This window comes from Salvelinus namaycush, unplaced genomic scaffold, assembly GCF_016432855.1.
Source record: "Salvelinus namaycush isolate Seneca unplaced genomic scaffold, SaNama_1.0 Scaffold2133, whole genome shotgun sequence".
NCBI classification, from domain to species: Eukaryota; Metazoa; Chordata; class Actinopteri; order Salmoniformes; family Salmonidae; genus Salvelinus; species Salvelinus namaycush.
This window is the reverse complement of record NW_024058935.1, coordinates 1-11,706: the sequence shown is the minus strand read 5'-3', so window position 1 is coordinate 11,706 and position 11,706 is coordinate 1. Positions and strand designations below refer to the sequence as shown.

Here is an 11,706-nt window from a genome sequence, read left to right as displayed (position 1 = left end):
ACCAGATCCCCAACCCCACCAGATCCCCAACCTCACCAGATCCCCAAACCCACCAGAGCCCCAACCTCACCAGAGCCCCAACCTCACCAGAGCCCCAACCCCATCAGGTCCTCTCCCCCAACCCCATCAGCTCCTCTCCCCCAACCCCACCAGAGCCCCAACGTCACTAGAGCCCTAACCTCACCAGAGCCCCAACCCCACCACTTCCTCTCCCCCAACCCCAACAGATCCCCAACCCCATCAGGTCCTCTCCCCCAACCTCACCAGATCGCCAACCTCACCAGTTCTCTCCCCCAACCCCACCAGTTCCTCTCCCCAAACCCCACCAGAGCCCCAACCTCACCAGATCCCCAACCCCAACCCCAACCAGATCCCCAACCCCACCAGATCCCCAACCCCACCAGAGCCCCAACCTCACCAGAGCCCCAACCTTACCAGAGCCCCAACCCCATCAGGTCCTCTCCCCCAACCCCACCAGGTCCTCTCCCCCAACCCCACCAGAGCCCCAACGTCACTATAGCCCTAACCTCACCAGAGCCCCAACCCCACCAGTGCCTCTCCCCCACCCTCACCAGAGCCCCAACCCCACCAGTGCCTCTCCCCCAACCTCACCAGAGCCCCAACCCCATCAGCTCCTCTCCCCCAACCCCACCAGAGCCCCAACCCCATCAGTTCCTCTCCCCCAACCTCACCAGATCCCCAACCCCATCAGTTCCTCTCCCCCAACCTCACCAGAGCCCCAACCCCATCAGTTCCTCTCCCCAAACCCCACCAGAGCCCCAACCTCACCAAAGCCCCAACCCCATCAGGTCCTCTCCCCCAACCCCAACCAGATCCCCAACCCCACCAGATCCCCAACCCCACCAGAGCCCCAACCTCACCAGAGCCCCAACCTCACCAGAGCCCCAACCCCATCAGGTCCTCTCCCCCAACCCCATCAGTTCCTCTCCCCAACCCCACCAGAGCCCCAACGTCACTAGAGCCCTAACCTCACCAGAGCCCCAACCCCACCAGTTCCTCTCCCCAACCTCACCAGAGCCCCAACCCCATCAGCTCCTCTCCCCCAACCTCACCAGAGCCCCAACCCCATCAGCTCCTCTCCCCCAACCTCACCAGAGCCCCAACCCCATCAGGTCCTCTCCCCCAACCTCACCAGAGCCCCAACTCCATCAGGTCCTCTCCCCCAACCCCACCAGAGCCCCAACCTCACCAAAGCCCCAACCCCATCAGTTCCTCTCCCCCAACCCCACCAGAGCACCAACCCCATCAGTTCCGCTCCCCCAACCCCACCAGAGCCCGAACCTCACCAGAGCCCCAACCCCATCAGGTCCTCTCCCCCAACCCCACCAGAGCCCCAACCCCATCAGTTCCTCTCCCCCAACCCCACCAGATCCCCAACCCCACCAGATCCTCTCCCCCAACCCCACCAGAGCCCCAACCTCACCAGATCCCCAACCTCACCAGAGCCCCAACCCCATCAGGTCCTCTCCCCCACCCTACCAGATCCCCAACCCCACCAGATCCTCTCCCCCAACCCCACCAGATCCCCAACCTCACCAGATCCCCAACCCCACCAGGTCCACTCCCCCAACCCCACCAGATCGCCAACCCCACCATTGCCTCTCTTCCAACCTCACCAGAGCCCCAAACCCACCAGAACCCCAACCTCACCAGAGCCCCAACACCACTAGAGCCCCAACCCCATCAGGTCCTCTCCCCCAACCCCACCAGAGCCCAAACCTCACCAGATCCCCAACCCCACCAGTTCCTCTCCCCCAACCCCACCAGAGCCCCAACCTCACCAGATCCCCAACCCCTCCAGGTCCTCTCCCCAAACCCCACCAGATCGCCAGCCCCACAGGTGCCTCTCCCCCAACCTCACCAGAGCCCCCATCCCCACCAGAACCCCAACCTCACCAGAGCCCCAACACCACTAGAGCCCCAACCCCATCAGGTCCTCTCCCCCAACCCCATCAGTTCCTCTCCCCAACCCCACCAGAGCCCCAACGTCACTAGAGCCCTAACCTCACCAGAGCCCCAACCCCACCAGTTCCTCTCCCCAACCTCACCAGAGCCCCAACCCCATCAGCTCCTCTCCCCCAACCTCACCAGAGCCCCAACCCCATCAGCTCCTCTCCCCCAACCTCACCAGAGCCCCAACCCCATCAGGTCCTCTCCCCCAACCTCACCAGAGCCCCAACTCCATCAGGTCCTCTCCCCCAACCCCACCAGAGCCCCAACCTCACCAAAGCCCCAACCCCATCAGTTCCTCTCCCCCAACCCCACCAGAGCACCAACCCCATCAGTTCCGCTCCCCCAACCCCACCAGAGCCCGAACCTCACCAGAGCCCCAACCCCATCAGTTCCTCTCCCCCAACCCCACCAGAGCCCCAACCCCATCAGTTCCTCTCCCCCAACCAACCCCACCAATCCCCAACCACACCAGATCCTCTCCCCCAACCCCACAGAGCCCCAACCTCACCAAGCCCCACCCCACTAGAGCCCCAACCCTCAGTCCTCTCCTCCCACCTACCAGATCCCCAACCCCCAGATCATCTCCCCAACTCCCACCATATCCCCGAACTCACCAGATCCCCAACCCCACCAGGTCGCACTCCCCCAACCCCCCAGATCGCCAACCCCACCATGCCTATTCTTCCAACCTCACCATAGCCGCCAAACCCACCAGAAACCCCCAACCTCACCATAGCCCCTAACGCCGACTAGACCAACCCACCCATCAGTCCTCTCCCTCCAACGCCGCCACCACCATATCCCACCCCCCAGTTTCCTCTCCCCCAATCCCCCACCAGAGCACGCAACCATCCTCATATCCCCAACCCCTCCGTCCTCTCCCAAACCCCACCAGATCGCCAGTCCCCACAGGTGCTCTCCCCCAACCTCCCAGGAGCCCCCATCCCCACCTCCCCAACCTCAACCATAGCCCCAACACACTAAGCCAAACCCCATCGCCTCTACCCCACCCACCAAGCCCAAACCTCACCAGATCCCCACCCCACCAGTTCCTCTCCCCCAACGTCACCAGATCCCCACCCCACCAGTGCCTCTCCCACACCCCACCAGAGCCGCAACCCCACCATAAGCCCAACCCCATCATTCCTCTCCCCCAACCTTCACGCAGATCCCCACCCATCAGTTCCTCTCCCCAACTCACCAATCCCTACGCGCCACCAATCCCCAACCCCACCAGATCCCCCAACCCCACAGACAACCCAACCTTTACCAGATCCCCTACCAACCAGATCCCTCAACCCCGGACCAGATCCCCGACACCACACGGCCCCAACACCACCGAGAGCCCAACCCCACCAGAACCCCAACCCCATCAGGTCCTCGCCCCCCACACATCACCAGATCCCCACCCAATCAGGTCCTCTCCCCAACTTCACCGAGCCCCAACCCCCATCAGTTCCTCTCCCCAACCTCACCAGATTCCCAACCCACATTTTCCTCCTCCTCCCCCCAAACCCACCAGAGCCACACCTAACCAGATCCCACCAACCCATCCAGGTTCCCTCTCTCCCCAAACCCCACAGTTCCGTCTCCCCAACCCCACCATAGCGCCAACCACCATACCCCAACCCAACAGTTCCTCTCCCCCAACCTCACCAGATCCCCAAAGCCCCACCAGATCCCCAACCCTCCAGAGCCCCAACCCCACGCATATCCCCAAACCCCCAGAGCCCAACTCACCAGAGCCCCCAACCCCACCATAACCCCAACCCCATCAGGTCCTCTCGCCCAACCTCATCCAGCTCCCCTACCCCTACCCCACCCAAGCCCAGCCCCACCAGATCCCCACCCCACAGAGCCCGAACACACCATAGCCCCAACCCCACCAAACCCTACCAACCCCATCAGGACCTCGCCCCCCCACATCACCAGATCCCCACCCCATCAGGTCCTCTCCCCAACCTCACCAAGAGCCCCAACCCAATCAAGTTCTCTCCCCCAACCTCACCAGATCCCAACACCCATCAGTTCCTCTCCCAACCCCACCAGAAGCCCAACCTAACCAGATCCGACCCACCAGGTCCTCTCCCCCAACCCCACGCAGTTCTCTCCCGCAACCTCACCAGAGTCCCCAACCCCATCAGGTCCTCTTCCCCACCTCACCAGAGCCCCAACCCCATCAGGTCCCTCCGCCCCAACCCCAACCAGAGCCCCAACCTAACCAATCGCCACCCCACAAGGTCCTCTCCCCCAACCCACCAGTTCCTCTCCCCCAACCTCACATAGCCCCAACCATCAGTTCCTCTCCCCCAACCCACCGATCCCCAACCCCATCAGTCTTCCTCTCCCCAACCCCCCAGAGCACCCGAGCCCTCACAGAGCCCAACCCCATCGGTTTCCTCTCCCCCAACCCAACAGAGCCCAACCCATCAGTTTCCTCTCCCCACAACCCCACCATATCCCCAACCCCACCAGTTCCTCTCCCCCAACACCCACCAGAGCCCCCCAAACCTCACCAGATCCTCAACCCCACTAGAGCCCCACCCCATCAGTCCTCTCCCCCCCCTACAGAATCCCCACCCCACATTTCCTCTCCCCAACCCCACAGATCCCCGAACCTCACCAAGATCCCCACCAACCAGTCCCTCCCAACCCACCAGATGCCACCCCACCATTGCCTCTCTTCCACCCACCAGAGGCCCCAAACCCACAGAACCCCAACCCCACGCAGAGCCAACCCTCACCAGAGCCTCAACCTCACTAGAGCCCCGACCCCATCAGGCCTCTCCCTCCAACCCGCACCAGAGCCCAAACGTCACCCGATCCCCAACCCCACAGTTTCCTCTCCCCCAACCTCACCATATCCCCCAACCCACCAGTTGCCTTTCTCCCCACAACCTCGCCAGAAGCCCCAACCCCACCAGAGCCCCCACCCCTCAGTTCTCTCCCCCAACCTCCAGATCCCAACCCATCAGTTCCTCTCCCCAACCTCACCAAGATCCCCTACGCCCACCAGATCCCCAACCCACCATATCCCCAAAATACCACACCAGAAGACCCAACCTCCTCACCAGATCCCCTACCCCCAGGACCCCAACCCCACATATTCCCCAACCCCCCGAGAGCCCAACACCACCAGAGCCCCACACCACCAGAACGCCCACCCCATCAGGTTTTCTGGCCCCCAACCTCACCAGATCCCCAACCCCATCAGTTCCCTCTCCCCAACCTCACCGAGCCCCAACCCCATCAGTTCCTCTCCCCAACTCACCAGATCCCAACCCCATCAGTTCCGCTCCCCCAAATCCACCAGAGCCCCAAACTACCAGATCCCCAGCCCCACCAGGTCCTCTCCCCCCACCCAAAAAAAGTTCCTCTCCCCAACCCCACCATAGACCCAGCCTCACCAGATCCCCACCCCATCAGTTCCTCTCCCCCAACCTCACCATATCCCCTACCCACCATAGCCCCAACCCCACCAGTCCCCCAACCCCTACCAAGACCCACCTCACCAGACCCTGCCCCACCAAGCCCCAACCCCACCAGAGCCCCAACACCACCGATTCCCCAACCCACCAGACCCCAACCCCATCAGGACCTCGCCCCCACCTCACGCAATCCCCAAACCCTCAGGTCCTCTCCCCACTCACCAAGCCACCCCATCAGTTCCTCTCCCCGCAACCTCACCAGATCCCAAACCCCTCATTTTGCCTCTCCCCCAACCCCACAGTAGCCCCGACCTAACCAGATCCCCCCTACCCCACCAGGTCCTCTCCCCCAACCCCCCAGTTTCCTCTCCCCAACCTCACAGAGCCCCAACCACCCATCAGTCCTCTCCCCAACGCACCAGAGCCCCAACTCCCATCAGGTCGCCTCCCAACCCCACCAGAGCCCCAACTGACCAGATCCCCAACGCCCCAAGGTCCTCCTCCCCAACCCCACCAGTTTTTCTCTCCCCCCAACTCACCAGAGCCGCCCACCTCATCATCCTCCCCCAAACCCCACCAGACCCCAACCCCATCAGTTTCCTCTCCCCCAACCCACCAGAGCACGAAACTCACCATGGCCCCAACCCCATCGTTCCTCTCCCCCATCCAACCAAGCCCCAACCCATCAGTTCCTCTCCCACCCACCAGATCCCCAACCCCACCAGTTCCTCTCCCCCAACCTCCCATAGCCCCAACCTCACCAGAGGGCCCCAACCGCCTAGAGCCCCAACCCATCAGTCCTCTCTCCCCCACCCTAACCCAATATGCCCCAACCCTCACCAGTATCCTCTCCCCAGACCCCCACCAGATCCCCACCTCACCAGATACCACACCAACCAGGTCCACTGACCCCCACCCCAACCATATCCGCCACCATGTGTGGCCACCATTGCCTCTCTTCCAACCTCACCAAGCCCCAAACCCACCAAAACCCTCAACCCGCACCTAGCCCCAACCTCAGCAGAGCCCCAACATCACTAAGCCCCAACCCCATCTGTCCTCTCGCCTCTCCCCCAACCCACCAGAGCCCAAACCTCAGCCAGACCCAACCCCACCAGTTCCCTCTCCCCCCAATCTCACCAAGATCCCCACCCCACCATTGCCTCTCACCACAACCTCACCAGAGCCCAACCCACCAGAGCCCCACCCCGCAGTTTTCCTCTCCCCCACCTCACCAGTATCCCACCCATCAGTTCCTCTCCCCCAACTCACGCAGATCCCCACCTACCCTATCCCACCCACCAGATCCCCAACCCCACAGAAACCCGACCTCACACAGATCCCTAACCCACCAAGCCCTCAACCCCACCCAGGATTCCCTCAACCCCACCGAGTCCCAACACCACCATATCCCCAACACCACAGACGCCCACCCATCAGGTCCTCGCCCCCCATCCTCACCGATCCCAACCCATCAGGTCCTCTCCCCAACCTCCGCAGAGCCCAACCCTGCAGTGCCTCTCCCCAACCTCAACCATTATCCCCAACCCATCAGTTCCTCTCCCCCAAACCCCCAGAGCCCCAACCTACAGTCCCCCACCACCCCCAGGTCCTCTCCCCAACCCACCAGGTCCCTCTCCTCCCAACACCCTCAGAGCCCCACCTCAGCCCTGATCCCACCCCATCGTTCCGCTCCCACAAACACAACAACAAAAAACACCTCACACCAGATCCCACTACCCAACCATATCCCCAACCCCCCAGATCCCAACCCCACCAGAAACCCAACCTCACTCAGAAAAATTTTCCCCCTACCCCAACGTAGCCCCACCTACACCAGATCCACACCCCACCAGAAGCGCACAACACCACCAGAGCCCCAACCCACCAAACCCCAACCCCATCAGGTCCTCTCCCCAACCTCCCAAGCCCCAACCCCATCAGGTCCTCTCCTCCCCCAACCTCACCAGAGTCCCACAACTCCATATAGTTCCTCTCACCCAAACCCACCAGAGCCCCCAACTAACCATATCCCCAACCCCACCAGGTCTTCTCCCCAACACCACACATTCCTCTCCCCCACCCACCAATAGTTCCCCACCCATCCAGTCCTCTCCACCCCCACCAGAGTCCTCCCAACCCACACCAGAGCCCCAACCCCATCAGTCCCTCTTCCCCCAACCTCACCAGAATCCCATAAGCCCCCACCAGATCCCCAACCCCACAAGATACACATACCCCACCAATCCCAACCTCAGACCAGCATCCCCCAACCCCACTCAGATCCCCACTCCACCAGGTCCTCTCCCCCCACCCCACGATGCCTCTCCCCCAACCTCACCAGAGCCCCAACCTCACCAGATCCGCGACCCCATCAGTTCCTCCTCCCCCAACCTCACCAGATCCCCTACCCCACCAGATCCCACCCCACCATATCCCAAACCCCACACGTAAACCCACTCACCAGATCCCCTACCCCTCCAGAGCCCCAAGCCCACCAGATCCCCACCCCCACATAGCCCCAACACCACAATGATGCCCCACCCCAGACCCCAACCCCATCGGTCCTCTCCCCACCTCACCATGCCCCCACCCAACCCCCATCCGGTTCCTCTCCGCCCAACCTCATCAGATCCAACCCCATCAGTTCCTCTCCCCAAAACCCACCAGATCCCAATCCCACCAGGTCGTCTCCCCCAACCCACTCAGTTCCTCTCCCCCAACCTCACCAGATCCCCAACCCCACCGTCCTCTCCCCCACCCCCAGCCAGAGTCCCGACCCCACCAAGCCCAACCCCGCTCAGTTCTCTCCCACAACCTCACCATATTCCCTACCCACCAGATCCCCACCCCATCAAGATCCCCAACACCCACCATATCCCCAACTCACCAGATCCCCAACCTCCCACCAATCCCCAAACTTCATTAGGTCCTCTCCCCCACCCTCACCAGATCCCCAACCCCAACCAGATCCCAAACCCACCAGAGCCCCACATCACCAGATCCCCTCCCCACCAAAGCCCCACCCCACCATATCCCAACCCCAACCAGAGGCCCCAACATCACCAGGGCCCCAACCCCTACATGGAACCCCAACCCCCCATCAGGTCCTCGTCCCCAACCTCACCAGATCCCAACCCCAATCGTACCATCTCCCCAACCTCACAACGAGAGCCCCAACCCCATCAGTTCCTCTCCCCCAACCTCAACCTCACCAGATCCCAACCCCCCCAGTTCACACTCCCCAAACCCCACCATAGTCCCAACCTAAACCAATCCCAACCCACCAGGTCCTCTCCCCCACCCCCGAGTTCCTCTCGCCAACCCCACCAGCTCCTCTCCCCAACCCCACCAGAGCCCAACCCCACCAGACCCCACCCCACCAGAGCCCAACCTCAACCAGAGCCCCACCCCCCTAGAAACCCCAACTCCCATCAGGGTCCTATCCCCTAACCTCACCCATAGTCCCCAACCCCATCTTCCTCTTCCCCAACCTTACCAGAGCCCCAATCCCATCAGTTCCTCTCCCGCACCTTACCTAGATCCCCCCCCATCAGTTCCTCTCCCCCAACCTCACCAGAGCCCCAACCTAACCATATCCCCACCCCACCGGTCCTCGTTCCCCGACCCCACCAGAGGCCCAACCTAACCAGATTCCCAACCCCCGCATGTCCTCTCCCCCAACCCACCAGTACCTCTCCCCCAACCACACCAGTCCCCTCCACAAACCCCACCAGATCCCCAACCCACCATAGCCCCAACCCCATCAGTTCTCTCTCCCCCAACCTCACCAGATGCCCCTACCCCACCTAGTCCCCAACCCCCCAAGATCCCAACCCACCATCACCAACCTCACCAATCCCCAACCCCACCAGATCCCCAACCCCTTTAGGTCCTTCCCCCACCCCACCAGATCCCCAAACCCCACCAGATCCACAAACCCACCAGCGCCCAACCTCACCCAGATCATCTCCACCGAGCCCCAACCCCACCGAATCCCCAACCCCCCAAGCCCCAACATCGCAGAGCCCCACCCCACCAACCCCAACCCCATCAGGTCCTCTCCCAAACATCACCGATCCCACCCCATCAGTAATCCCCTCTGCCCAACCTCACAATCCCCAACCCCACTCAGTTCCGTCTCTCCCCCAACCTCACCCACCAGATTCGCCCAACCCAACCAGTTCCCCCCCCCCCCCACCAGAGTCCCCAACCTAACCAGATCCCCAACCCCACCAGGTCCCTCTCCCCCACCCACCATTTCCTCTCCTCTCCTCCCCTACCCACCAGTTTCCCTCTCCCAACCCCACCAGAGCCCCAACCCCACCAGATCCCCAACCCCCTCCCAGAGCCCCAACATCACCAGAGCCCCAACCCCACCAGAACCCCACCCCCTCGGTCCCTCTCCCCTAACCTAACAAGCCCATCCCATCAGTTCCTCTCCCCGCAACCTTACCAATCCCCAACCCCTCAGTTCCCTCTCCCCCAACCTCACCAGAGCCCCAACCTAACCAGAATCCCCAACCCCACCAGGTCCTCTCCCCCACCCCACCATAGCCCCACCAACGATCCCAACACCAGCAGTTCTCTTCCCCCAACCCCACCAGTACTGCTCCCCCAACCACACAGGTCCTCCCACAACCCCACAGATCCCTAACCTCACGCGCCCGAACCCAGCAGGTCCTCTCGCCCAACTCACCTATCCCCAACCCCATCAGGTCCATCCCCCACACCCCCAATCCCCAACCCTCACCCAGATCCCAACCCCATCATTTCCTCTCACCAACCCACCAATCCCCGCCCATCATTTCCCCTCCCCTAACCCCACCAGATCCCCTAACCCCATCCGTTGCTCTCCCTCCGACCCCAAGCCAGATCCCCAACCTCACAGATCCCCAACATCACCAGATCCCCAACACCCACAGATCCGCCAATGCCCCCCTAGATCCCCAACCACACCAGATCCCCACCCCACCAGATCCCAACCCCACCAATACCCAACTGCACAAAATCCCCAACCCCTCCGGTCCTCTCCCGCACCCAACCCCACAGAGCCAACCTCACCAGAGCCCAAAGACGTCACAGGTCCCCAACCCCACAATTTCCTCTCCCCCAACCTCACCAATCCCCTAACCCACCAGTTCTTTCTCCTCCACGCCCACCAAGCCCCAACCTCACCAGAGCTCCAACCCCCATCAGTTTCCTCTCCTCCAACTCACCAGAGCCCCCAACCCACCGTCCTCATCCCCCAACCCTCACCAAGCCCACCCCATCAATCTCTCCCCCCAACCTCACCAGAGGCCCGCAACCCCACCAGGTCCTCTCGCCTCCAACCTCAACAAGCCCCAATACCACCAGGTCCTCTCCCCCAACTCGCCAGAGCCCCAACCCACCAGTTCCTCTCACCCAACGCTCACCAGGTCTTCTCCCCCACCCACCAGCATCTCCCCCAACCAACCAGGTCCTCTCCCCCACCCCACCAGGTCTATCCCCAACCCCACCAGTCGCTCTCCCCAACCTCACCAGAGCCCCAACCTCACCAGTACCTCCTCCGCCCAACCCCATCGGTACCCGTCTCCACGAACCTCAACAGAGCTCCAACGCCCGATCAGGTCCTCTCCCCACCCCCCAGTTCCTTTCCCCCAAACCTCACCAAAGCCCCAACCCATGCAGGTCCTCATCCCCCAACCTCACAAAGCCTCCCACCCCATCATTCCCCTCTCCCCCAACCTCACCAAGATCCCCACCCCACCAGGCCCTCTCCCCTAACCTCACCCAGAGCCCCAGACCCATCAGGTCCTTCCCGCACCTCACCAAGCCCAACCCCACCAGTTCCTCTCCCCCAACCCACCAAGACCACCCCATCAGGTCCCCTTCCCAACCCCACCAGTCCTCTCCCCCAACCCCACCGTTCCTCTCCCCCAACCCCCACCAGGTCCTATCCGCCCAACGCCCACCAGGCCCTCTCCCCCCAAAACCCCACCAGAGCCCAACCTCACCAGTTTCTCTCCCCACCCACAGCCCCACCCCACCAGAATCCCCCCACCCCACCTAGAGCCCCAACAATCACCAGAGCGCCCCAAACCCACACGAACCCCGAACCCATCAGGTCATCATCCCCTAACCTCCTCCCCAATCCCCAACCCCATCTCTCCTCTCCCCACCTTACCTAGAGCCCCAATCACCAATCAGTTCTCTCCCCACCTTACCAGATCCCACCCCATCATTCCTCTCCCCACCCTCACCAGTAGCCCACTAAACCAGATCCCAACCCACCAGTGTCCTCTCCTACGCAAGAAAGGAG

General features: G+C 62.4%; 3 protein-coding genes across 3 annotated transcripts; all 3 read left to right on the top strand.

Annotated features, from left to right (window-relative positions):
* The first annotated feature begins 6,337 nt into the window (after positions 1–6,337).
* LOC120038329 (extensin-like) lies at positions 6,338–7,856 on the top strand. Its single transcript, XM_038984120.1, has 2 exons — positions 6,338–7,088; positions 7,228–7,856. The coding sequence occupies exons 1-2, from the start codon at positions 6,338–6,340 to the stop codon at positions 7,854–7,856; spliced, it is 1,380 nt and encodes a 459-aa protein (XP_038840048.1).
* A 78-nt stretch (positions 7,857–7,934) lies between these two features.
* Positions 7,935–8,855, top strand: LOC120038328 (extensin-like). The gene has a single exon (XM_038984119.1). The coding sequence runs from the start codon at positions 7,935–7,937 to the stop codon at positions 8,853–8,855; it is 921 nt and encodes a 306-aa protein (XP_038840047.1).
* Positions 8,856–9,196: 341 nt separating this feature from the next.
* LOC120038327 (extensin-like) lies at positions 9,197–11,457 on the top strand. The gene is made up of 5 exons (XM_038984118.1): positions 9,197–9,459; positions 9,693–10,031; positions 10,274–10,480; positions 10,544–10,969; positions 11,142–11,457. Exons 1-5 carry the CDS (start codon positions 9,197–9,199, stop codon positions 11,455–11,457), a joined length of 1,551 nt encoding a protein of 516 aa, XP_038840046.1.
* The last annotated feature ends 249 nt before the right edge of the window (positions 11,458–11,706 follow it).